Source organism: Notolabrus celidotus, chromosome 7 (assembly GCF_009762535.1).
Source record: "Notolabrus celidotus isolate fNotCel1 chromosome 7, fNotCel1.pri, whole genome shotgun sequence".
In the NCBI taxonomy this organism is placed as follows: domain Eukaryota; kingdom Metazoa; phylum Chordata; class Actinopteri; order Labriformes; family Labridae; genus Notolabrus; species Notolabrus celidotus.
Genome location: NC_048278.1, coordinates 22,691,067 through 22,718,641, shown reverse-complemented (window position 1 = coordinate 22,718,641; position 27,575 = coordinate 22,691,067). Strand labels below are relative to the sequence as shown.

Sequence of the window (27,575 nt, the reverse complement as noted above, 5' to 3'; positions counted from 1 at the left end):
TCGATATATCCGTGTCAGTGCTTGAAAGTGTTAAGTTTGTCAAGAAAACATTTTTTTTTATTACAATTTGATCTTCTTGAGACCCAGAAGAAAAACAGTTTTGATATTATTTTTTTTGTAGATAATTTAAGAACATATTACAGAAAAAAATAATTCAATAATGTTGTTAATTTAATTTTTATCATCTGTCCCTTGTAGCGGACATTAGTTCTTGATAAGTCACATAATGTAATTATATTATTTCATGGATTTGTGTATTTCTGTTAAGATTCCGTGTCATTTATAGTGGGAACACTATAATAATTTAAAAATGCATACTCTACACTTGAAAGTCACCTAAAACAATTTTTTTACTGATTTGATGTGTCAGTGTGTGCGTGTGTGTGCATGTGTGGGCATGTGTGTGTGTGCATGTATGTTTTTTTGCCGGTGTGTGTGTGCATGTAAAATCCTCTCAGCCTCACTCAGCCCTCTACTTCCTGGAGTACGGAAATTGGTTAAAAAAACATGCATTTAGTCCTGCTGTCCACTACAAAGGACACTGGATAAAAGTTGTGTTTTGAAAGGGTTAAAATTACTGTACACTTGTGAAATCTTACTAAATTGAGGTCAAGACTATTACATTGCAGAATCAATTTTATTATTTGCAAGAGAAACATGATATCTGCAAAAAAAAAATGATACATCACCTCCTTTGGTGCCATAAAATGTGAAAGTTGAGTTTGCAGCCATTTTGAAAAGTCAAGTCAAGCTATATAGAAAGTTCATGTGCTCTGTTGGCCACACCCCCACAAGTGAGACATCATTAGAAGGCCCAGGATGTCCTCTTCACAGGACCGTTGGTTTTTTACAGACTGCATATATGGTGCTTAACTTAAATGGCTAAAATGCATGTCCTCCACAGAGGACAAAAATGAATTGCTGTGTCTCAGGGTATGTTAGGAATACTCTATATTAATCAGCAGGGCAAACTAGTTTTGTACCCTGAACTTATATCTTTATGTTAGCACAACTAAACAGCAAGAGTGGTTAGAACTCAAAATAATTCATGCAACTAGTTCCCTTATCATTTTAAGTTGAGAGAACTTAAACGTTTTTACAGTGGGTTATAATCCATTCGATTGCCAGCGCCTTTAACTAACTACTTGGCCATCACAGCTTGAGGAAACCTCGTGTTTACGCACACAATACAGAAAGCAGTGGAATTTACAGTTCCTCAGAGTTGATTTAAAGAGTGGGCCTATTTTTCTTGGCATTGCCAGTCAGGATTCTATTTGATACAGAAAAGGGAGGATGTCAAGCCCCACCAAAGGAGGTCAACCCTGTTGACCATTGTCAACAAATGATTTCTCGGGCTACATGAAAGCACCACACCAATGTGCTTGATTCTGAAACCTGTTGTTTTGTTCAAACACATTTGAGTAGGCATCCAGAGTTTAAGTGGATTCCAATGATGGGACTCTAAGTGGAAAAAATGATGAAAAACAAGTATTAATTTGGGTGCATTGCTGCTGCGAATGCACTGTGAGCAGAGCTGTGAAAATCTGCAGGCTGTGTTACCTCCTAAAATGACTGACAGGACATGAGAGCGAGGATGCTGAGCCCTGTCTGGTTTCAGTAAAAAGAAGTATTTGAACACAACCACACACGCAAAATGACTAATTGCAATGCAGTATAGGCTTGATTTAAATTGCCTTATCTTTGTTTGCACGTGATTTAGCAATCCATGCTCAGACCTAACTCATGGATTAAGGAGACCCCTGTTTACCAACAGGTCTGTTCACTGAAATGGGACTGAAGGCGGTGGTGGGCACGTTCAATAAATCCTTTCAGTTAGGTGGCAATGATGATCAATACGCACAGCCCACTATACAGCAGCATTACACCCGCAATGTGTAATTACAGGGACAGTGAGTGCTGTAATAAGCATGTGTGCAGGGATTACGTTGGGAAAATAACAAGGCTCAGACGCACCCAGCTCTGTGTTTGCATATTGATGAGCTCTGAGGTGATTTTCCGTTACAGAGGACGTTTACAGCGATGTTTAAGCGCCTGCACATTACCAAGCTGAGAACACGATCTGTGCCACGAGGATCTGTCCGTGGTGCTGATGATGCTGCTGTTGTCGTGTGTGGCTGCAGCCGCGTCTCCTTCACACAAACGTGCCCACCAAAATGTATCTTCTTCAATGTATCGGCATGCGTCAGTGACGTCAGCGCCGAGACTTTTGTGTGGCAGCGGCAGTCACAGGGTTTGGGACTGCTGCCCGACGCAAAAAAAATGTGAAGACACAAGAGAAGCACGTGTAGTGGGTGGTCCTCGACAGACTCCTTTCACGTGGCTCTAGCGAGCTCAGTGCTCGAGCCGAGACGCCGAATCTTCAGTCTGGTGCAGCAACAGCAAGAGACAACATCAACCATGGCAGCAGAGATGGAGCCCTCTGAGTAAGTGTGCTTTACTTTGGGAGATTTTCTTTGTTGATAAGTGAGTTTTAAGTGGTAGTTAAGTGATCATGTCATAATATTAATAACAATAAGACAATCTGAGGCAAAACAGAATAAGAAAGCATACGAGTTTCTGAACTGGTGCATGAGTTGTTATGGATGTAGATTTTCAATTTCTTATTTATTAGGAATAAATGGTCTGAAAAAGGGATACTTTACGCATCAAACTGCAAGACAATCTGAGGCAATACATTATAAGAAAGCATACGAGTTTTTCAGCTGCTGCATGAGTTCTTTTGGATGTTGAGTTTCAATTTCTCATTTAATAGGAATAAAGGATCTGAATAAAGAAATACTTTACACATTAAACTGTAAGAAAGTATCTCGTCAATTGTTCATTTGGAGAATTTAACTGCCGTTATTTTAAGGGATTCTTTTTCTAAAAGTTTTTGCTCCTTACTCAAAGAAAAACAGTATTTTAGGATTTTGCCTATTTTCATTAATGTTTGAATTCAGACATAAACATGCATTAACATACATGCCATTTCATATGTTGCTGATTTTTATTCGACTGCGTACAGTTTATGCCCCATGTGCGGCTTGTTTTCGTTGGATGTGGAACCTCCCATCCAGTCTCATACAGTTATTCACCAAGAAGAGAGCTGGTCTTTTTCATTACTTGTATGCTGTTTAATGTGGTCTGCATATATTGCTTAGTTCGCCAGGGAAATTGCGTAAATGGTCACTTAGAGCCGTTTAGTCTGGTGTCTTTGCTCATGATGCTGAGAAAGGGGCGGGTCTGTACATTGTGTGCGTTTCATCCACATGTGCCTGTTGAATTAATATCCTCTCCACCCACTCCACTGGGCTTTTCTTATTGGTTACTTCATGTGGGGAGCTCGTGGATAGAGTTCACAATGTTTTGACGATTCAAAGTCTATCTCGGGAGGAACCAAGGTGGGGGGATTCAGCTTCTATTGTCTCAGAGCATCAGTGGCCAATGTCTGCACAGAGTCCAGACAATGCCACGGACCCATGTATTTGTGAAAAAGAGCACGTGAAAGAGCACAGAAGGTCTTGCAGCATGATGCTGATGAAGTGTCAACAGCAGCAGGATGGCTAGGATGAAAAGAGAGCTGTGAGAATGTCCAGCAGATGGCTCTGAAGTGAGACAGATCTCTACATGCAGCACGCTCCCTGCCCATGTCTTGTTTTGACAAGAACAGCTCACACATTTTTCTATTGACAGTTGAGTCAGAAGATCCATGTCTAAATGTGTGAAAGCATCTGAGAATAAAACAGTGTGTCAGTTCTGCAGAGACTGACAGAAGTGAAAAACAAGACACGCCAGAAAAAATAACATAATGCACCATTACAGAAAGGCTCTGACAGAAAAGTGACATGTGGTTAAAACATGAATCTCTCTCTTCTAGTGTGATCCGCCTGATCATGCAGTATCTGAAGGAGAACAACCTCTACAGAACTCTTACCACCCTGCAGGAGGAGACCACTGTCTCTCTGAACACAGTGGATAGTATTGACAGTTTTATTGGGGACATAAAGAGCGGTCACTGGGACACGGTCCTGCTGGCTATTGAGTCCCTCAGACTACCTGACAATATACTCATTGACCTCTATGAGCAGGTGAGCTTTAAATTCATCAACTTATACTTTTCTTGGCTTTAGTTGTCCTAATTAGCTGATGAGGACTGATCTCTTTGCCAGGTTGTGATGGAGCTGATTGAAATGCGTGAGGTGGGCGCAGCTCGCTCGCTCCTCAGACAAACTGACCCCATGATCATGTTGAAGCAGACGCAACAGGAGAGGTACCAACACCTTGAGAACCTGCTCACATGCTCCTACTTTGACCCTCGAGAGGTAAGAAATTAAATGATGATACTTTTAAGACACTGTCCCTCGACAGATTTATCAAGCAATTATCTCTCTCTGTCACTGCAGGCGTACCCTAAAGGCAGCAGCAAGGAGAAGCGGCGCAGAGCGATAGCCGAGGCTCTGGTGGGGGAAGTCAGTGTGGTGCCTCCTTCTCGTCTTATGGGGCTCCTGGAACAAGTTGGAGTAAGTATTATGATCAATACCTTCCTAAGTACCCACTCTAATGTATAACAAGATAAGCCAGTTAATCATTTAAGCAGTCTTTGAATGATTTCCCTCATCTATCATCTCTTTGCTGCCAAGCCACAATCTTCTTGCAGACCTTCATAACAACAAAAGCTTTTTTTCAATCAGCTTCTAACTTTAAATTATGATGACATCAATAAACATGCTCTCCAGCCTAAGTAAGAACAAGTAGTTCTGTTTGACTTTAGCGATAGATAAACAAAATACACAAAGAAGTCTGATATATTTCACACTTTCCCCTTTTATTTATCCATTTGAGGTCTGACTAACACTTTTAAGAACACTGTCATGTTGCACCTCTGCATGGATTCCTCTTAGTGAAATAGCACCACCAACTGTTTGCCTCAATGTGTCCAACTCTTCGACTTGCATGATATTTTAGGATATAAATGCTCATTATTAAAAAGATTTTTTTTTGTGCCAAATTTATATGAAAAGGTCAGATCTTCCCCAAATGTATTAACATAAGGTATAATTGCACAGTGTTCTATAGCTACCATTCATACTGCAAAAAGTGAGAAAAAGTAAAATACTACATCACTCCAATAATGCATTGCACCCCTGGACAAAATTTCATTGCACTCTTGATTTGGTTTCACAGTTGACACTGACAGAGATAAAGCAGCAGCTGTCATATTAAGTTTTCTGTCATCCCTGTTTGTCACAGACTATGAGACTGCAGGACTCTCCGGACAGCTCCCCTGACTCCACCATCGACTCCTACGGCAAAAAAGAGAAAGAGAGATGCCCAACACAACTGTACAGACACATCAAGGTAGACCACAGGCTATGCATAACAAAATAACAAACTCTACTTCATTCTAGTACTACGTATACTTGACTCTCTCTTGGTAAATTGGAGACCTCCGGCAAAAATTACAAACACATCCTCTGTGCACAAGACTTTATTCTTGTTGATGATGAGTCATCTGTAAAGGTGGATCCCACCCCCCCTCACACACACACACACACACACACACACACACACACACACACACACACACACACACACACATGCACCAGACTAATTGCTTAACCCTCCTGAAGGCTCTTGTCTCCGTCTCTGGCTGTGCCTTCATCTCTGGCATCCAGATGGAGCTGCATGAGTTGCTTGTCCTTTCTGCCCAAGGTGATGAGAGGAATAGTCAGCCCACATAACTTCACACTGCAGCATGACGGAACCTTAAATCTCCCCTGCTGTGTCTGATATTAACGCCTGTCTTTAGTATTGGTTCATAGGGAACTCTGCCTATTAGCAGACAGTGAACTTGTTTTTTGTAAGATACTGTGAATCCATTAACAAGGTGTTACTGTGTGTTTTTTTCCCCTGCAGTTTGGACGACGGTCACACGTGGAGTGTGCACGTTTCTCTCCTGATGGCAGGTACCTGTTCACTGGATCAGTGGATGGGTTCATTGAGGTCTGGAACCATGCCACTGGAACAATAAGCAAGGTTAGTATCATTGATGTCATGGCTCTTAAAAATACTGACATGTCTTATATTCTTTACACTTTTTGGATTAGCATTTTATATCATATATATACCATAATTATATTGCTGTTTTTCTCCTATCTGCTTAGGATTTGAAGTATCAGGCACAGGATAGCTTCATGATGATGGATGATGCTGTGTTGTGCATGTGCTTCAGTCAGGATGCAGATCTTCTGGCAACTGGAGCTCAGAACGGCAAAATAAAGGTTTGAGCTTACAACATTGTTTCACAATAAAAGCCCCTTCCAAGATCCAATTTCTGAAAATAAAATTGTGTTGTCAACAGTGCTATCAAACATTCATAACATCTCATAACATCCTCTTTGTTGAAAATGTTTTGGAAAGGTGTGGAAGATCCTGAGTGGCTTGTGCCTGCGCAGGTTTGAGCATGCCCACAACAAAGGCGTGACATGTCTGAGCTTCTCCAAGGATAGCAACCAGATCCTCAGCGCCTCCTTTAACCCGACCATCAGGTGGGTTGTAATGCTGTTATGCTATATGAACAGTGAACTGGTTCAGCTGTTGTTACCCAATATAGAGCAGACTCACTGACACTAACTGATATTCACATGTAGTACTTAAATTAACTAGTAGTGAAGAAAACATTCTGTATCAAAGATCTAAAGGGCATGAAAAATAATTAAAAAGCTTCAATAATAAACTCCTCAGTAAATGAGAAGAATAGGAAACTCTTAATGGATAGGTCAAAAGACAGATGAATGTTTCTTATGGGGAAAAGACTAAGTTGAATTTGATAGATAGGAGTCAAATTAAATGCCAGTTTTAGAAGGAAAGTAAATTTTAAACCAAAATACACAAATACTTGACCAACTGTTTCAAAAACAAACAAAAATAAAACATGATCGGATTCGTCTTCAGTTTCTGCAGCCAAGCAAATCTTTGTTTGTCTGCAGTGGGAGGACGTGAGAGCTCACACTGACCTCAGACATGATTCACAAATGTTTCAAAGGCGTAAACTTGACTGTGAGTTCAGCTGGAAGGCAGAAAATGCTTTCTTACATCCCACTTTGAGTTTGCAAAATGTTGGCTCAACAAAGCATACAAAGGACATCAGAAGTGACAAATAGAGAAGTCAGCTGAATGGGGACAAAACTTAAAGAAACGGGTTGATTTTTTTAACTTCCCATTTAAAACTGTATCATAAGCTTCTTCACCAACAGGGAAAGCCAATGTGACCTTCGTTTTCTTAAGATCGGTTTGAGATGTAGTATTTTGTTGCTATTTATGTGCCTAAACTGATTGGACATCTCTATTTTCCTAAGGAAATTTGTAAGCCTAAATATCCCCACAGTGTCTCCAGTGTTCAAAAACAGACCTTCAAGGTTTACTTGAAAAAATGATAAAATGTGTTATATATGTTAAACAAAATGTAAATGATCTCATGACATGGTAAATGTAGAACTTTTTGGCATACAAGGAATTACAGATACTAAGTGTTGCAGGATGATACATTTATTTGAATCCATCGTGAAATCGTTAGAAATTAGATGTTAGTATTATTCCTGAGACATTTTTTGTCCTAAATGTAAGAGGAAAGGGAACATAAAAGAGCTGCATCAACAGATTAATGTTATGAACTATTAACTTTAATAATTCTCAAGTAAACAGAATTTCTTCCAAATCGTTAAAAAGCTCTTAAAATTCCATGCAGACTTCAGATCGCAGCAGCAGTCGGTATCTGACATCACATGTTGCACATGAGCTGTGCACCTGAATGTAAACAAGACAGGGCGAGGCTTATCTTTTTTCCTTCCCCCTTCCTCTCTCTCACACACACACGAACACACGTACACAAAAAAAACAGAGAAAAAAAAAACAGAATCTCCTTCAGACTTGAGGAGTTGAACATCTATTTTTGCCTGCAGGGGGGTGTGGGCTGAGCCTCTCCACTGCAGTGGAAGCACATGTGCTGTGTGGGTGTAACTCAGAGACCATGTGCTGAGGCACAAAGCTGCAACGTGTTCCTCCACTCACAAATCCACGAGCTGGGAGCGTGAATTGTTTACATACGCTCAATCATCCTTCCCAAAGATGAAGTGAATCACAGAGCTGCAGACGTTTTGTCATGGTTAAGCTAATCTGCTCCCAGCCGCTCTTTGCTGGAGCTAAAAATACATTTTGTGCAGTGGAGCAACATGTTTTGTCTGAATAAAGATGGATTTGCAAATTAATCAGAGCTGCTTTTTCATCTGAAATTGTATTTTTTTTAACATGTTTTGAATGTTTTAAAACATCTTTCAGGATCCATGAACTGAGGTCAGGCAAGACACTAAAGGAGTTAAACGGCCATTCCTCGTTTGTAAATGATGCAGCTTTCACTCAAGATGGATGTCGCATCCTCAGTGCGTCATCTGATGGCACCGTTAAGGTACAGTGAGCACATTATATGGCTATCATTCATGTCTATGTAACATCAACATCATTATAATTGAACTGTGATGATAAAAAGATTTCTCACTAAGTACAATTATTCTCTGTGCATGTTTCAGATATGGGATGCAAATTCCTGCGAATGCATCCACACTTTTAAACCCCTGAACTTAGAAGTCCCTGTCAACAACGTGATTCCTCTCCCACAAAATCCTGAGCATTTTGTGGTCTGCAACCATTCCAACACGGTGGTCATCATGAACATGCACGGTCAGGTGAGAGCACCACAGGTTATTTCTCATCAAGTGAAAACACAAAGTGCAACAGTGAGAATGAGATTCCATATGAACCGGTATTAGATTTTAAAATGTTTTGCTCCTCTTCCTCCTCAGACTGTGAAGACCTTCACCTCAGACGAAAAAGAGGGAGCTAACTTTGTTTGCTGCACCCTGTCTCCTCGCGGGGATTGGATTTACTGTGTGGGAGAGGACTTAGTGCTGTACTGCTTCAGCAACAAGACAGGAAAGCTGCATAAAATGCTGACGGTAAGCTCCACTGTGCATTATCAGTCTGCTCTTATGAAATATTATTAGAAAACCTATGCGGCCACTGTTTTATGAAGCTATTTCTTTACTTGCTTGACTCTCTGTCACTGCTGCTATATAATGATCCTCCTGAGGGCTAACAAGAAAGCAGTGAGGCTGATTGGATAGTGTGTCTGTATGATGATCCATGTTCCTCTGTACCTACAGGTTCACGAGAAAGAAGTAATTGGCATCGCCCACCACCCACATGAGAATCTGCTTGCCACATTCAGCGAAGACAGCCTCCTGAGACTATGGAAAGCCTGAATTGTCACCTGCATCGTGATTTGGAGGACCTAGGGAGCACTACACATGGTTATTGTGCAACTCAGTCATTTCTGTGTAACACACTAGCAAGATCCATGAATGCTAATAGATGCATTCATCAGGAAATCATTAACATGTGCATTGGGAGCTGTCTCTCTATAAGAGACATTTTATTTCATATGATCTTCATCAGCTGATGGATCTTTTTTTCCAGCTGACATGAAATTAAAGTTTAAACTTTTTAGTTTTCCTGGCACAGTAAGGGCTTTTTGCAAATGTTGTCTCGAAGTCTAAAATTTGACCTTGGTTAAAAGTAGCATAGAAAACCATGAATTCCTTGGCAATGGACAAACTCTATCTGCTGGTGAAGATCCTTAGACATGACTGAAAGCATTACAACAGCTATCAAATGATTATAGTTACAAAATCTTCCAAACTCTGCTTTTAATTTAATTTAATTTTTTTCTTGAGGACTTTTGAAATCTTGGCAAATATGACAATGAGAAGCAATAGCCAAATGCAGAAAAAAAATTGCAAGGTGGAAAAGATACCAAATATTGTTGATTGCAAATGAAAGTAAAGAAGGTACATTTGGTACAGGTAATATTTGATTACATTATTAAGGCCATTAATGTTCTTTACTTTCTTATTTTCAATTAATCCAGCACAACCAACCATACTTGACGACCACACTGACCATTAATGTACTACTATTCATGTTTTTTTTGTATCACATTCATTGTAACTAATTTGTACATAATATTTTTGTACATAATCATATATATTTGTAATGATTCATTTCCGAGGTCCTCGCTTTATGAACGTCAGCAGTGCTGTCTTGGTCCTCCATTTTGTACACACACTTCCTCATAAATCCAACTTCACCAGTGCAGTTTGAATCCCCATTTTCATCTCTTGTGTCTGTATTAGACATGAAAATGCATGATGGTGAACTGTCGTGAAAATATTATTCTAAAGAAATGCTTCTTGTTTGGGCATAAACAAACAATATCAGGTATTTCATTTGCCAGCTATGGTTTTTAATAATACTTTTGTAATAATCAGTGAGCAATGACTCAGATGTAATGACTTGTGTTGTCTTCTGTGTTCCCTGCATGCTACCTCAGTGCAGTCTAAACGTGGCTCTACAATAATTTGAGTATTCTTTAAAATATATATGACTACTGACAAACCTCAGTTGAGCTTCCTTGTTGGTATAAAACGTATTTAAAGCTGTCATATTATTGTTGGTTTGTTGCATTGACTGTGATCTGTGTCCCTGTGCATCAGTTGGACGAATATGGTGGAGCTACTGCCTTGATCAATATTTATTTTTTGTGCTTATTATTTATAAATCTGTTTATGTATTTATATATTTATTCGGGGGGAAGGCAGATAAGAAATGAGGAAATATGTATGAGGTGACATGAGATGTCCTTTCCTCTGAAGCGTCTCTGAGGCCAAAGTCATTTGTGATAAAGGTGCCAGCTGATCACAGCTGGAGCATCTGTTAGTTGGCTCTGACAGCTGTTTGTGTCTGCACATGTGGACTGTTGATATTCTGATAATAAAATATGTACAATAACAGTGTTTGGTGTTTGAATGTTACCAGTTCAACAAACAGCTGCATAGGACCTGTGGCTCTTTTATTCCGAGTCCTGCTTAGAACCATGTGGACTATTTCTAGTGGAAAAATCCTTTATTGAGCAGTTGTTATTGAATTATCTGTGTTGCATTTACTGATAGCGAGGGTCAGACCCTTGCTCAAAAAAACCACTCTCAACCCAGCCCAGGTTGAAAATTACAGGCCGGTCTCACTTCTTCCATTCCTTTCAAAAATACTGGAGCGCACAGTCTTCAACCAGCTCTCAGAATACTTACAGAACCAAGATCTACTTGATCAGTATCAGTCTGGCTTTAGGCGGGGCCACTCTACTGAAACTGCACTTTTGTCGGTAACAGAATCGTTGCGTGTGGCTAAAGCAACAGGTCAGTCCTCAGTTCTCTTGCTGCTGGATCTGTCTGCTGCTTTTGACACAGTAAACCACCAAATCCTCCTCTCTACACTCTCCTCACTTGGTATCTCAGGGTCTGCCCTCCAGTGGTTCAAGTCCTACCTCACAGGGAGATCTTTTAGAGTATCATGGAGAGGAGAAGTGTCCAATATGCATGGCTTATCAACAGGGGTACCTCAGGGGTCAGTGCTTGGTCCCCTCCTGTTCTCAATATACACCACATCACTTGGTGCAGTGATTCGCTCCCATGGCTTTTCCTATCACTGCTATGCATATGATACACAGCTTTTCCTGTCTTTTTCACATGACGACACAACTGTCTCAGCTCGGATCTCATCCTGCCTCGCTGACATTTCTAAATGGATGAGGGAACGTCACCTACAGCTCAACCTGTCCAAGACTGAGCTTATTATCATTCCAGCCAGTCCCACTATGGCCTACTGTGGCCACTTGACCTAGTTGTGTTTTTACAAGGAAAAATTCTATTTTGCAAGGTAGTGTGTAGTCTGTAAATGCATTGAACAAATCAATGACTGGACGAGCCAGAACTTTCTTCAGTTAAACAAAGAAAAACTGAAATGATTGTTTTTGGAGCCAAGGAAGAAAGGTTAAAGGTTACTGCTCAGCTCCAATCTGCACAGATGAAATGTCCAAACCAAGCCAGAAACCTTGGTGTAGTCTTAGACTCAGACCTCAATTTCAGCAGCCACATTTAAGACAATTACAAAGTCAGCCTACTATCACCTTAAGAATATATCAAGGATTAAAGGACTTATGTCTCCGCAGGATGCAGAAAAACTCATTCATGCATTTATCTTTAGCAGACTAGACTACTGTAAAGGTGTCTTTACAGGGCTTCCTAAAAAGTCCATCAGACGACTGCAGCTCATACAGAATGCTGCTGCTCGAGTCCTAACAAGAACCAAAAAAGTAGACCACATCACTCCAGTTGTTACACTGGCTTCCTGTCTGTCAGAGAATATACTTTACAATCCTGTTGATGCTTTATAAAGCCCTGATTGGTTTAGGCCCAAAATACATAGCTGACCTGCTACTACTTTATGAACCACCTCAACCTCTGAGGTCATCAGGTACTGTTCTGCTTTCAGTCCCAAGAGTCAGAACGAAACATGGTGAAGCAGCATACAGTCATTATGCACCACATATCTGGAACAAACTCCCTGAAAGCTGTAGGTCTGCTCCAACCCTCACCTCTTTTAAATCAAAGAGTAAGACTTTTTTATTTGCCACTGTCTTCCTATCTTAGCTTATTTCAACTCACTTTAAATTAAAATTTTAATGTAATTTTTAATATATTTCTAATTTTCCTTTTCTTTTCTTTTTTATTATATTTGCCATTTTAATTGTGCTCTTTTTTGCCTGTCTGAATTTTTCCAATGCTTTTAATGTTTTAATGTAAAGCACATTGAGTTGCCCTCGTGTATGAAATGCGCTATACAAATAAACATGCCTTGGCTTGCCTTGCCTATGTAGCAGCATTCAGCATAACAGAAATGGTAGAAATAGAATATAATATTAATCAGAATGTTTAAATCAGTGTATAATCTCCTGAATATAAAAGTCTATTTATTTGTGTCTACTTAGATGAACTATCTATATCTACAAAAGAGTGGGTCCGAAGTATGGAGTAGGTATGGAGTACGGAGGCTGCCATCTTGTTGCCCCATGTTTTTATGGTAGCACAGAAACGACAAACTAGAGACATGCGCCTTTTTTGCATGAGAAAGTGGCCGAGTGAAATGCAGCAGTTGGAAGATCAAGAAGAAAAGAGTAGTTGTTCTACACGAAACAATTGTATTGATATATGTATTGATCGATGTTTTTGATGGTAAACATTTAACAAATGCATCACAAGAGCCTCTTGTCGTCAAAGGCCACTGTTGCTTCACCGACAGGAGGTGTGAGCAAGGGAGCATTTTAATCTAGAATCTATTTCTATACACTGTACCTTTAAGAGCAAAAGATTAGCTTCTATCACAGACTTGCTTCTGTCAAAAAAAGTGAATATTTATCCTATATCAGTGAGATTTTTTATTATCATTAGTAAAGCATAAAGGCTCTTGCATTGGTTTAATTTTGTATGATTTCAGCCATTCCTCGTCTCTCTGCTTATGTTCTCTTGAATCAGAAACAGAAGTTTAACATTTGAAATCAAATATTAGTATAGAGCAGAACATTGAGAACTGGTACTTGTTTTTTTTGTGGAGGTTATAGTTCGGGAAAAAATAATTGTGCATGTGGTCTGAAAAGCAAGGATCTGCAAATTTCACATACATCCACACTAAAACTTTGCTTCCATGCAATTAGTTTAGTCAGCATACTTGTTCAGGTGTAGCAGAAGTGCACAACTGTTCAAAATGAATAATGAAAATCTAATTTTGACAGATTCTGCTACCCTGCCTGACAATATGAGCTTCTCTTCTTGAGAGCTAGTAAAATATTTTATTCAGCCAAAAATGTAACATTATTCAAATGTGATAGTTTCAAAGATTTTTTCTTTATGAGGACTTTTTGTCTGATAGCAGTTTCAGATTTACCTTTGCCAGTGAAGCATTCAGGTCCAGAAAATTATGAATTGGCTGATAAGTTAACAATTATCACAAATATTACTTTTTTGTTAACCAATAGAAACAATAAATCTATCAGCCTTTTCAGCTCTATTAAGGCTTGCAGAGTCAATGACATCTTTTATTTTTAGTCTTGCTTTTATGTGACTTCATCCTTTTAACACCTTTTTATCTTTATGTATTATTATTATTAGTTTGTATCCAACTAATTCATTGTTTTAATTTTATTTGATTATCTATTGGGTTTTTTCATTTATTATTCTAATGTTCTTAATTAATTTTTTTCTACTTTCTCCGATGTGATGTCTGCTTCTTCTTAAAACCTTTTTTATTTATTGTCCTTTAATGCTTTTATTTACTTATCTATTTTTGTTTATGTTTGTATTTAAAAAAAAAGAGGGAAAAAAACTCTTCTAAAATGATTTATTGGTCTACTGTCTCACCACTTCATCCTGTTTAATTTGCGTTTATTCTTGTTAATCTTTTGCATTGTATTTTGTATTTCTATACTCCTCTGTCTGTTAAAGGTTTATTTTGTCTTCCGAGTCCTGCCATGCTTTATTTGTCAAAGCACTGCGTAAACATTTGTTTTTAAAGGTGCTATACAAATAAAGTTATTATATTATTATTAGGTAATATGCCTATGTAAAGGCTGAAAGCCAGGAGAGGAAAAAATATACAAATTCAACCCAGAACATTAACATTGTTGAAACTTAAAGCTTTTGATGACCTTTATCGGAGGTATCATCAAGTACATCCAAAACCTTTAAGCTGAAAATAAATGCCCATGTCTCTACTCTTCAAAGTTCAGTGATTATTAACCACAATTTAGAGTTACCATCAAAATGCATTTAATTAGAAAACATGAACAAGTAGATGATTCGTCCTCACACATGTACAGTCAAATAAAGATCTTAACACATATTTAAGTAGAGACCCACACATTTGCATCTGCTTCAAGAGCTTTTCTTTAGTTAAGGAATGTCCATTCTGGTGAGCATAGTTGTGTCTTAAAACATCCAAGGCAAAAAACAAAAAAAAAATCACTGTAAAAAAAACATCCTGCATTATAAAGTAGTTTCAAGTTAAGGCTCTCAAACAGGCAGACTCTTCAATAAGGAATCAAGTGTGAAGATTTCAAGTCCCAAGTAATCTCCCACTAAACCCATTTGGCATTTCACTTGTCAAAAAGATGCACTTAGTTGACACATTTGTCTTTCGAGTTTGATTTAAATTTGAACAACAGATTGAATTCTTAAGACACACCAATGAAACGACTCAACACTTCACCTTTTTTGATTTTGAAATCACAAACCTGAAATAACCTCATGAACATCCAACCTGATATAAGCCACTTATTTTTTGTAAAAACTAAAGTGAAGAAATAAAACCATCTGGCCATTAGAGGCCTGTTGAATGGCACAGGTTTGCCGAGTTATCCTGGTAACTAAAACCTAAAACAACCTCAAATCTGGAACACATGTTCAGGTTAAACATACACTCAAGTTAAGACATGTCAAATCTCGACCCGCCCCCTAATCCTTTTGATTTGATTTGATTTTTTAAATAAAGTGACTCTTTACCAACATTTGACCTTTTGTCTCTGAATACTTACACTGCCCTCAACTGCCCTCAACTGCATACCTATTGGCTCATATCAAAGTGTTTTATATACATGAGATGTTCCGATGTCCACACAAGGTTTCATAAACAAAAACATCTGTGGCTTCCTTTCAGTCTATTGATTAGAGTTCACAAGTAGGAGTACTCAACTAAGTTTAAATATAAGTTTCCACTTCTTATGGGTTTGAACCCAACTCCTGCCACACCTGAATCTTTATCACCTTTACTCCAAAGTCACATTTAGATGTTTGTTTAGAAATGTCTACAAAATAGCCCTTTCAAGGGTAAACAAGCACAAATGTCTAACTTAAATCTGAATGCACTTCTGCCTCAGTCACCGTCCAAAGGTTGAGCCTTCACACACAACAGATTAAACAAGTCAACAAGTGGTTCACAACAACAGTTGATTTTGTAACACTGTATAAAATGTTATTCTTATATTAATATTGGCATAATCTTAGTGTAACTGCATAAAAGGCAGGCAGTCCTTTTTATTTTGTGTGTAGTCTTTGTGATACCAGCCCTCATCTCTAATCACAGTGTGAGTGGAAAAACAAAACAAAAAAAATCAAATAAATAATGTCCCAGAGATGACATGGAGTCTCATTCTCCAGTCCAACCATTACAAAATTATGATAAATGAAGAGGTGGGATGCAGTTCTCTGACTCAGTAAACAAACAAATGAAGCAGTTATGATTTGAGGAAATGTTATTAAATAAAAAGTGCACACACTTCCAGAAAGGTGCTTAACCCTAGAGATGAGGCTGTGGGCTTCTGAGTGAAGAGAGCCCTGCTGATATTTAAGACGTCTGGCACTGGACACCTCCGGTGCTTGCGTAGTCGTCCTCATCCATGTAGTAGTATTGATGGTTGTGTCTCTTTCTGTTCTCATAGTCACAGTCCTCGAGGTCGGCGTAGATGTAGAGGTCATCATCCATGCTTTCGGGCTGCTCCGGATCCAGCTTCTCTGGAAGGTAGCTCTCCAGTTCCTTCAGCTTGTTGTCGGGGAGGAAGTTGGCCTGTGGAAACACCACCTGAAAGACACAAACGATACGATTATAACAAACGGAAGAGTACAGTGTTGCACACTTCTGATGTTTAAGTTATATTCTAAGGGTTTTTTGCCTTTATGGATAGGACAGCTGAATAGATACAGTAAGGGGTGTAGAGAGTGGGGGAAGACATGCAGCAAATGGTCGTGACCGGGAGTCAAACCGGTGACCTCTGCAGTGAGGACTATAGCCTCTGTATGTGGGGCGCTTAGACCTCTAGGCCACCAGCGCCTTCTACACTACTGATGTTAATCAGCAGAGTTGATTCAATATTTTCTTCCATTGGTGAAGCAAGACAAAACATTACACAGGGTGAGGTTGCTGTGGTTGGGTCACCTTCCAGAAAGCATGTGCAAAGCAGATATTAAAGAGAGTAAGATTGTGTGTTTAGAAGAACGTCTCACCGAGAAATGAATAATAAGACGCCCCTTCTCAAATGGTCTGCGATGCATAGGCATCCCTTCATTCAAGACACACTTTGTGTCTCCAGGCTTGATCAGTTCCCCTGCAAAGAAAAAAAACCCATTGGTCTCCTTAGTACAAAGTACTATATTCCATATCATCTGTTACTTGAAGCAACCTCGTCAAAGTGGGTTCAAATCATTTTAAACTGAAATATCATGCAGGTGTTTATAAATTACCACTGTGACTGATTTTAAAGATGCAAACCTGAATAAGACTTTTAATAATACATGTGTTTACGCTGCAAAATACAGTGTGAAGTTTACAGAACATAAGTCTAGTGAAACCACACCACTCCTCATAAATATGGCATGAACCAAGAGATAAAAAGAAGATTAAATGAGCTATAAGTTTAAGTGTAAGCTTTACAAACAGTTTTTTTTTAAATAGCAATGGATTGTTACCAGCATCTAATAGTGGTGTACCTGGATGTGAGGTGATGATAAGAGTTCTGTTGTCTAGGGTCTGAACGGGCTTCTTGAATCCACACAGAGCTTCCACCAGCTGTAACTCCATCGACATTACCAGGTCCTGTCCTTTCCTGAAAAAAAAAAACAAGAGCATGAGTTGGTTGTACTGGGCGTCTGATAAGTGTGGATTTGCAAAACTTCAAATAGGACTTAGAAATAGAACAATAATCTAGATTGCACTGACCACTACAGACCAGAATCAGAGCTACCACTTTTTTTTTTTTTTTTACACAAACAAAGCTGTAAATACACGTCCTCCTTTAATTGGAGGTGGATCTTCGTTTCATCTGCCAGAACAGATTAAACCAGAACCTTTGAAACTTGGCAGCCAAGTAAACATTACCTGGTAAATAGCGGATGTTCTCGCAGGTCCAACACGACAATTATGTCACCTGGCTCAATTTCTGGTTCCTGGTCTCCCTCTCCATGGAAAACAATCTTCTGTCCGTCTCTCATTCCTGTGGCACACAGATGAACAGATGATGCATTTACAGTTTACACTGTGTTTTTCAGATCAATGTTGACATAGATGAAACACTCAAAAGAAACCCTCAATCTTTACCTTTGTCGATGTGAACCTCTAGGATCTTCTTCTGGCGCAGGATCTTTCGCCCTGCACATGCTTTGCAGCGATCTTTGTGACTGATTCTCTGACCTTGACCCTGACAGCTGGGGCACACTGTGGACACCTGCTGGACCATACCTGGTATAAGCTGGTGCATGCGGACCTGCATACCTGTGCCATGACAAGTCATGCACAGCTGTGCAGCTCCTTTCCGACTCCCACGACCTGCAGAGAAATGAGACGATCAGCACTTTGGATAACAAAGATGAAGGGCTTTTTTTAGGGTTTGGTTTATTAAATGAACTGTGGTGACCTGGTGAGAAAAGACTGGATTATTATTACAAGACTGATGTGTTTTGTTATTGGACAAAGAGCCTTTTCATGGCCTGCTGGGTCAGCATGTACTGAAAAGCCTTTTTGGATTACCAAATAAGTCCAGTGACAAAACAAGAGCAAAGAGCAACTCATAGCCAGAGACGTACCTTCACATCTCTCACAAATAGTGTTCTTCTGGAGCGCTAGCTTTCTTGTCGCTCCATTATAAAGATCGTCCAGCGTCACTGTTATCTGATGCACAATGTTCTTTCCTGGAGTAAGAAAAATCACAGATTTCAGTAATGTTGCTTTTGGAATTACATTTTATTACCTTCATACTTCTGGTGTTGGATTCCCAAATATTAGGAATAATTATATTTTCAAATTCAATATCACGAGAGAGTTGTTCTGAGAAGATGGAACTTTATGAATCCTAAAAGAAATTCTGGTGTTTGATCAATCTAAAAGTACAGTGTTGTAAAGTTAACATAGATGTTAAAATCAGTACTAAATTATTAATAACTAATTAAAAGAAGAAAATAGTCAACCATATTATCATATATATATTTGCATATGATTATCACATAAATGTGCAGTATAATAACAGTAAAGAAGTAAACTGTGTTGGGGGATGGCCCTGGGCTAACTGTTTGTTGACTTCTGTGTTTGTGTTCGACTAGTCTGCTTCACTACAGACACTACAGTCACAAATAATTCAGATTGTGTACAACCAGTTGAGATTTATTCTCAGAAACATTAGCCATTCTCAATCCATAGCCTTGTGTTTTGGGTATCATTTGATTATTCCTTTAACACAGAGTGTAGAAGGAATGTAGAAAACATTCATGCAAAAGAGAGGGCATGATTAACATGATTAACAGATAAGCCTATCAATGTATTTTAATATGAGTTTCCTTTTTTTCCTCTGTTAGCTTTATAGTGAATTGAATGTTTTAATTGGACTGTTGTTTTGACACAACCTACAACCTCTCTGCTCAGCTCAAGCCTTTCAAACAAGGTATACATTACTTCGCAATTCCGACACATCACACCAGCTTAGCAATCATTCCTCAGATATTTACTTACCTTTTCGCTCTCTGTGCATCCGACTACCTCCACCAAAAAACAGGTCAAAGATGTCCATGGGTGATGCGAAGCTACCCCCTCCGCCGCCACCAGTCCCTCCTTCTTTAATGGCCTTTTCACCGCCATGATCATAAAGCTCCCTCTTCTTGGCATCTGACAACACCTCATAAGCCTGTGAGATCTGCTTGAACTGTAAAAAAGATGAATAAATGACATACATTTACTGAGGAGACTCAAAAGCAATACTCAATGTCTGGTAAAACCTCGTTATTCAAATGTAACTTGTTTATGTCGCATTCACAAACATTCAAATAAGACTGAATGAAACCAAAACAACAAATACATGTGAAAAGTAGCAAAAGCTCAAGGTAATATTGGTTTTTGCACAACATTTCAAAGAATTATACATTCAAAAATCCAATCCAATTCATTTTATTTATATAGCACATTTTAAAAACAACAAGATTACCAAAGTGCTCCACAACAAATACAAACAGTAGAAATAAATAATGCTAAAATTTAACATTCAGTAAATTAAAACACAAACAGAGACCAACATAAACGCTCATGCTGCCAAGGAGTAAAAATGAGTTTTAAGACGTGATTTAAAAGTGTCCAGGGTGGGAGTCATTTTGACCTGGGTGGGTAGCTCATTCCACAGTTTAGGAGCTACCACTGAAAGAGCTTGGTTACCCCTCGTCTTTTGTCGGCTTTTTGGCGCGACGAGACGCATCTGATCAGCAGACCTCAGTGCTCTGGAGGGGGGGTAGATGTGTATGAGGGTCAGAGATGTACTGAGGTGCCAGACCATTTAGTGACTTCAAAACAAACATTCAAATCTTAAAGCTAATTCTAAAATGGACAGGGAGCCAGTGGAGGGAGGCGAGAATGGGGCTGATATGTTCATGCTTAAATAGATAGGTTCCTGTTAAAAGGTGAGCAGCCGTGTTTTGGACTTACTGTAAGCGAGCGAGGGAGGACTGGTTAATACCAGTATAAAGTGCATTACAGTAGTCCAAACGGGTCGAGATAACAGAATGAATCAAGCGCTCAAAATCATTAAAAGATACAACAGATTTAATTTTGGATAAAAGCCTCAGATGATAAAAACTGGTTTTAACTACTGAGTTTATTTGTTTATCAAGTTTAAAATCGCTGTCCATTTTGACCCCAAGGTTTGTGACTATGGGTTTTACATAAGTCTGCAGGGAACCCAGGTCTATAGGAGAGACACCACTGGCTAAACTGGGTCCAAACACCATGACCTCAGTTTTACCTCCATTTAAGTTTAAAAAGTTAAAAGCCATCCACGCCTTGATGTCCTTCATGCACTCTAGTAGGGGTATCAGGGAGCTCTTATCATTTCTCTTTAGCGGCAGGTAGATTTGGGAGTCAACCGCATAAAAATGATAGGAAAGGGCATGTTTTTTGAAAGTTAAACCAAGGGGGAGCATGTAAAGAGAGAAGAAAAAAGGGCACATTTCCACTCTGAAAATAAGACAGAGTCTTTTGAAGTCCTGTGCAAAACAAAAAAATAAATAAATAAAACAAAAAATGCTATTTTAAATGTTAATGTGCATAAAAACATCCCTCACCTTCTCTCCTTCTGTAGGATTTTTGTCAGGGTGATATTTCAAAGCTAGCTTGCGGTACGCCCTTTTCAGTTCGTCAGGAGTAGCATTAGGTTTCACACCCAATGTGTCGTAAAAGCCTGTTTCCTTGACCATGTTTGCTTTCACTGGATGACCTTGGAAACATGAAAAAAAAAGAAGTTAAAACACCATCAGTGTTCAGATCTACCAGTTGAGCCTGCCATCACCTTAAAAGCATGCACAAACTTTTACCTGATAACCTTACCAACACACATCTACAGTCCCCTAAAAACAGCTAAACAAGAATTTAGTAGAAACTGAATGTTTTTCTAGTTAAGAGGAATCTGGGCTTTTTCTTGTTCTATTGCAAATACAAAAAAACAAAGCATATATTAACATGGCTGATATAGGATGTTGCACAAGCTAATAAAAGACTTGATCTGAATTTGCTGTTCAACTTTCAGTCTTTAAAATTGAAAGTGTGTAACAGCTTCTCTACTGTGTGATTTATTACAAGAGCATTGCAATAGGTACATGTAAATGATACAGTGTAGCTCTGGATTTATTGGGGGCTGTAAAAGAACAGCATGGTTATATATCTTACTTTCATAACAGCTACAATGTTCCCTTTTTTAAAGAGGGGCTTACTAAACTTCCTGCTCTTTTACAATGCTGTAATTTCTCTTTGTTGTACCTCCCACTAGTATCAAATTTCCACTGTAAACACTTCAATGAACTATTTCAGGTTACTTCCCTAGCCTTTATACAGTAGATGGTCTGGCAATACATATTTGTGATAATAATGATGTAAATTTGCTCAGGCCCCACAAAAGGCAGCCTCTAACATGATCAGAAAGTGTGCAAGTTAACAGACAGCTGAGTTCATGATGTTTATAATGGTACACCAATTTGAATTATTTTAAAGGTGCAGTTGTTTCTCGTATATCTAGTTAGTTCAGATGTTTATTACTTTAAGTGATACTGATAATTACCCAGTAAAAGGTAAGGTTCCTCATTGTGAGCTACAGGATTAAAATGTGGGGAGTTGGAGTTTGCATACTGCGTGGAACTTTAACCTAGCTAGTAAAACCTTGATGTAAAAATGCTGTTTTAAGTGAAGTTGCTGAATCATACCTTGGTGAAAAATACAAATGACAGTAGCAACCTGCACCTGAAGTATCTAATGAAAAAGTGAAATGTCTCGTTCAAACAGTGGCATTTACTATCCAACACCAAAATATTCCTTATTAATATGTGACCAGCATCTGGTTGTTGTTAGGTAACTGGTTTTATATTACTGCTGGATCATTTCATCATAAACAATATTACTTCATTACTGGTCCTATTCTGAAGTTAGATATTATCATCTAAAAAATATTTTGAAATAGAAACTGTCACATAACCCTTATGGTTTAAAAAATACAATATTTATTTCTAAAATGTTGTGTAATAAAGGTGTTTACTTAATTAATGGTCCAGAACTAGAGTAGAACTAGAGTTTTAACAATTGTATTACTTATACATGTAAATATACAATGCAACAATTCTCCAAGCAGAATTCCATATTTCTATTTATTTTATTATTTAACTACTATTTTTTTTTACTGTAAAAACTACCTCTGCTACTCACCACTGCACTATAATCATATTATTTTAGTCTGTACATATTAGTCATGCCTATTTGTTTTTCTTTTGTATTTATAGCTGATGTTATTGTTATTATATTTTTATTTGTATGTTTTATTCTTGTGCTTTGTACAAAGAGAGCACAGTTTACCAAAGTCAAATTCCTTGTGTGTTCAAGCATACCTGGCCAATAAAGCGGATTTTGATTTACCTTTTACTGTAATATCGATTTAAATGCTGCTTTAATATTTTAATAATATTAATTGTTATCTTACTCTATTTTTCAATTTATTTATTCATCCATTTATTTAATTTATCTACTCAGCTTATTGATATTTTTAGCCTTCATTTTATTTTCAACTCTTATCTTTACCCTTTTTAAATCTATTTATTTTAACTATTTGTATCCTTAATTTTGATGCTTTAACTTATTCTAATTACAGATATTTTATTGTTGTTGTGCATTAGTCTCTATTTTATTTTATGTTATTTTAATTTATATATTTTTATTATTATTATTATTATTTTTATTATTATTATTTTTTTCCCCCTAATATGTCTTCCCATTGTTTTATTTCTGATTCTTTCTGGTTTTCAATCGCTGTAAAACACTGGGTTGCATTTGATTTGTATGAAAGGTGCTATCTATATATATATATATATATATATATATATATATATATATATATATATATATATATGATGATGATTGATTGATTGATTGATTGATTGATTGATTGATAGATAGATAGAGTAGATGTATTAAAGGTACCACTACAAGTAATACATTTGATCCATATTATCACGTTAAACATTTGGGCCATGAGCCTAACATATGTGTATCAAATCAATCTTAGACAGCGAAACAAAAAACCTCGTTCTTGCTTTGGCATTGTTACATTTTGCCTGAATAAAGGCCACCAAACACGAGCTTTTCTACTCGATATGTATGGAAGGTTCAATATCTATTAATGTTTATAAAAGAGTAACTACCTGTTACCGCGCTCCTCCGCAATCACGAGATTTCATAACTACCTGTCCCTGCGTACTTAGCTAACGTTAGCGAAGCTGCTCGGCACACCAGGCTGTGTGATGCTAGCACGACAGAAACGCGGCTTTAGATGTTAATCTACACAGATTTAATAAGACATTTGTTTTAAAATAATATGTTAAATCAAATGAGCTGTTTTCAGCCCTGTGTGTACCCAAGGTTTTAAATAATCACAATTTCAGGCCATACCTCACTTCAAAGAGCCTTTTCCAGAACCTTCTCACCCGCCTCTGATCGACGTGCTCGACTCTACTCCACTCTGCATGCAGTGACGTCATCCATATGCGACTAGACAAGTCACCAAAACAAACGTGTGGTGTTGTGCTGGAACAATTTTGAAGCTCTGAAAGAATTTGCTACATGAGATGATAGCATGCCTATTTGCTGGCTTATCAGCGAAGAGAGTAATCATGATCCCATTAGACTGCCACATCTACAGACAGTTGTGCTGGGTCGAGGTCCAGAAACGACTATTAAGGACAAGAAATGCTCGCGGCATCAAGGTAATAATACAGAAGCACATCTCTGTTGGGTTGATACACTGGCTGAGTCTGCAATACGATCAAAGTACCAAAGAGGAAAAGTGATTTAAGTTAACACTCGGACTACCAGAATTCTGCAACTACTAGAATGACCATAGGAGTCATTTTGACTGCTCAGACATTATTTGCATATAATTTGGATAATCAATGAAAAGATCTAAGAATAAATTGATGGGATAGGTAAAAAACACACCAGGACACAAAATGAAAATTATATTGAATGAGTATTTTATTTATTTCCTTGACACCATCATAACTTCTCTGAAATTACACATGCAAACTCGAACTGAATCCATTTTCTTTCTGAAATAAAAACATATTGATCCTGCCTTGAAAATAGGTTGGTGTCATCATAAGACCTTAACAATGAAAAGTCAAGTGTTTGTTAAACAATGTTGCAACAAATTGTTATGTTTCACCATAAAACAGAAACTTGATTACCCATTAGCAGAACTTCACTGAATTTGTATGATGAGAATCAGAATCAGAATCAGCTTTATTGGCCAGGTATGCTTGAACACACAAGGAATATGACTTGGTAAACTGTGCTCTCTTTGTACAAGACATAAGAATAAGACATACAAATAAAAACAAAAATATAATAACAATAACACCAGCTATAAATACAAAAGAATGACAATATAGGCATGACTAATATGTACAGACTAAAAAATAATATGATGACTGTCCTGTCGTCAGACATGGACATGACAGTAATGGATAACTGTCATTCTCCTTCTTGTTGTCATTTTTTCCTCTCTTGGGTTTTGAGTGAAGCTAAAGCTAGATTTTAGCTTCACAGAGCATAAAAAAACAAACAAACAATAGAGCAGGAGAAAGAGTAGGAACATGTAGCAAATAGAGAAATGTGACACGCCTTGCAAAAAGCATGCAGTCAATTTGACTGCTATGCTCATTCAAGGAAGTAATACTCAGATCTTTTTTGTGTTTCGAAATGTTAATGACACATTTTAATAGTGTTAATTCATAAGTGTTCCCTTTAAAAAATGATAAATTAGCGCCAGAGTTGGTGTTAATTGCTTTAAAAACATGTAATGTGTAGTTTATATTCAAGTCAGAAAATCAAATTTAAACTTATGCAACATTTGTCCCCTCTCAACCAGTTGAATTGAAAGCAGAATGCAACAAAGGTTATGTCAAAGTTAAACAGGTAAGAGCAACTTTGTTTTTATTAGAGCAAAAATCCTAAAAAAAATAAATGATGAAGCAACTGATGAGCAAAGCATAAATGAAATTACTATCTTATCTGTTGAGGATTGATTTGCCAACTGCTGGTAATCCAACATTCTTAATCTCTCCCCCATTTCTTCATTCCTGAAGCTGGCATTGAACCCAACCTCCATAGACTCTATGGTTGTTGGTAAAGGTAATGAGGTCAAAATGAAGCCTGGACAGCAGCTTCATATTGTGAATCAGCTCTACCCATATACTGTACAATTCAAGGAGGATCTCACAGGGGACAATGGCAGCTCCAAAAGACCAAGAGAGCCTTCAGGGGACAGAATGAGCAATAGAGATGCTCCAAGCACAAAAGCAGCCAAAAAAACAGAAAAGGAGTCGGTGCCACCCCAAAATGAAGAAGCTACAAAAAGCAGAGTAAGAGATGAAAGACAGTGTAATTGAGAATATGTCATCGTGTGAATTTTGTTGTTGTGTGGCTATGTTTCATTTAAGAAAAAAATGTGTACCTTAAATTCGCAGCAGGAAGGTTTTGGACATTGGAGCCAGGGTCTGAAGACATCAATGCAAGATCCAAAGATGCAGGTAACCATTCTCAAAAACATTTACAGATAGTGCTGCCACATTTGTGCCTGCAGGACTTTACTGTTAGCTCTGACTGAGAATGACTGAATCAAATTATCCTTTTAACAGGTGTACAAGGATGACAAGGTAGTGGTAATCAAAGATAAATACCCCAAGGCTCGTTACCACTGGCTGGTCCTGCCGTGGCAAGCCATTTCTAGTCTGAAGGCATTGCGTGGGGAGCACACTGATCTATTGAAACACATGCAGAGGGTTGCTGACCAAATGGTTCAGCAGTGCCAGCATGCTGGCTCTCTGCGCTTCCGCACAGGGTACCATGCCATCCCCAGTATGAGGTGGGTAATCATAGTCTGAATAATGACATTGGAGGGCTGCTTAGCTGTTTCTATATTTATTTTAGATTTTCTTATGTGAATAAATGTTAAGTCAGTAGACCAAGATATGTTCATGTATTTAGATTTTTCATGGATTACTCTAGTTTTCTTCTTGAGGTTATCCATGTTTCATTCTCAAATATGTACCACTTTTTTTTCTAACTTTCAGAGTTTTTTCTCTAAATATTTTTCTGCCAAGCAATCCCAAATGTTGTGTATGTCCTCTTTTACAGTCATGTACACCTCCATGTGATCAGCCAAGACTTTGACTCTCCTGGTTTGAAGAATAAAAAACACTGGAACTCTTTCACAACTGACTATTTCATTGAGTCACATGGTGAGAGTAAATTAAGAGCAAGTTGTTCAGTTTGTCCATTTCTGCAAATTGATGACTTACTGTACATGTTTTTTTATTTATCTATAGATGTTGTTGAAATGCTTGAAACAAATGGAAAGGTCTCTGTCAAAGAAGGCACCAGTGAGCTGTTGAAACTACCTCTCCGATGTCACGTGTGTCGAAAAGAGCTTCCCACCATACCATCTCTGAAGGACCACCTGAAGTCTCACTTCCCCATCTAAGAAAGCTCAAAGAGAAGCCAATGCTCTAGATGTTATTGAGTTTAACATAGGACTGATGTTTGTTGGGCTTCATTGTTGCCTGTTAAATCGGATTCATTATTTCTAAAAAAGGTGTTGGACTTTTTTTTTTCTGAAAAAAGTGTTATAATATTACAGAGCCAGTATGTCATGTATAGTTTTTTTCAACCTGTCATTTTTCAGGTATAAATAGAGGCTTATTACCAAGACACAAGGTAATTGTGTTTATTTTTTTATTTTGCCAAACTCAATGTTGGCAATGTAGAACTTGTAATTTGTTGTTCTCAGATTGTCCAAGGTTTAATATTTTGTAATAAATGTTTTCATAGTTCCCATACACACTATCAGTTATGGCTAGTGATTTGTTTTTCTTCTCCGCTGTTCACAGATAATGTCTGACAGACATTTTCCTCACCCTCATAAATTTTACTGGTTGCTTAATTTAATTTATTTTACTATGCGTAGTATTAGCATTGCCTATTTATATTTCAATATACAGTCTGAGTTTTACTCA

At 38.0% G+C, this 27,575-nt stretch overlaps 3 protein-coding genes across 3 annotated transcripts; 2 read left to right on the top strand and 1 right to left on the bottom strand.

The window, feature by feature from the left end:
* The first annotated feature begins 1,622 nt into the window (after nt 1-1,622).
* On the top strand, nt 1,623-10,897 carry smu1b (SMU1 DNA replication regulator and spliceosomal factor b). Its single transcript, XM_034688195.1, has 12 exons — nt 1,623-2,444; nt 3,878-4,088; nt 4,170-4,322; nt 4,404-4,520; nt 5,251-5,358; nt 5,917-6,036; nt 6,165-6,281; nt 6,421-6,548; nt 8,338-8,464; nt 8,586-8,741; nt 8,859-9,011; nt 9,219-10,897. Exons 1-12 carry the CDS (start codon nt 2,419-2,421, stop codon nt 9,315-9,317), a joined length of 1,515 nt encoding a protein of 504 aa, XP_034544086.1. The 5' UTR covers nt 1,623-2,418; the 3' UTR covers nt 9,318-10,897.
* A 3,850-nt stretch (nt 10,898-14,747) lies between these two features.
* dnaja1 (DnaJ heat shock protein family (Hsp40) member A1) lies at nt 14,748-23,926 on the bottom strand. The gene is made up of 9 exons (XM_034687814.1): nt 23,706-23,926; nt 21,090-21,241; nt 19,495-19,684; nt 18,576-18,680; nt 18,091-18,318; nt 17,872-17,986; nt 17,484-17,599; nt 17,001-17,101; nt 14,748-16,578 (listed from the first exon to the last, which is right to left on the bottom strand). Exons 2-9 carry the CDS (start codon nt 21,219-21,221, stop codon nt 16,345-16,347), a joined length of 1,221 nt encoding a protein of 406 aa, XP_034543705.1. The 5' UTR covers nt 21,222-21,241; nt 23,706-23,926; the 3' UTR covers nt 14,748-16,344.
* On the top strand, nt 23,920-27,408 carry aptx (aprataxin). The gene is made up of 7 exons (XM_034687813.1): nt 23,920-24,266; nt 25,430-25,476; nt 25,647-25,922; nt 26,028-26,090; nt 26,199-26,425; nt 26,698-26,801; nt 26,889-27,408. The coding sequence occupies exons 1-7, from the start codon at nt 24,137-24,139 to the stop codon at nt 27,041-27,043; spliced, it is 1,002 nt and encodes a 333-aa protein (XP_034543704.1). The 5' UTR covers nt 23,920-24,136; the 3' UTR covers nt 27,044-27,408.
* Nucleotides 27,409-27,575: the final 167 nt, after the last annotated feature.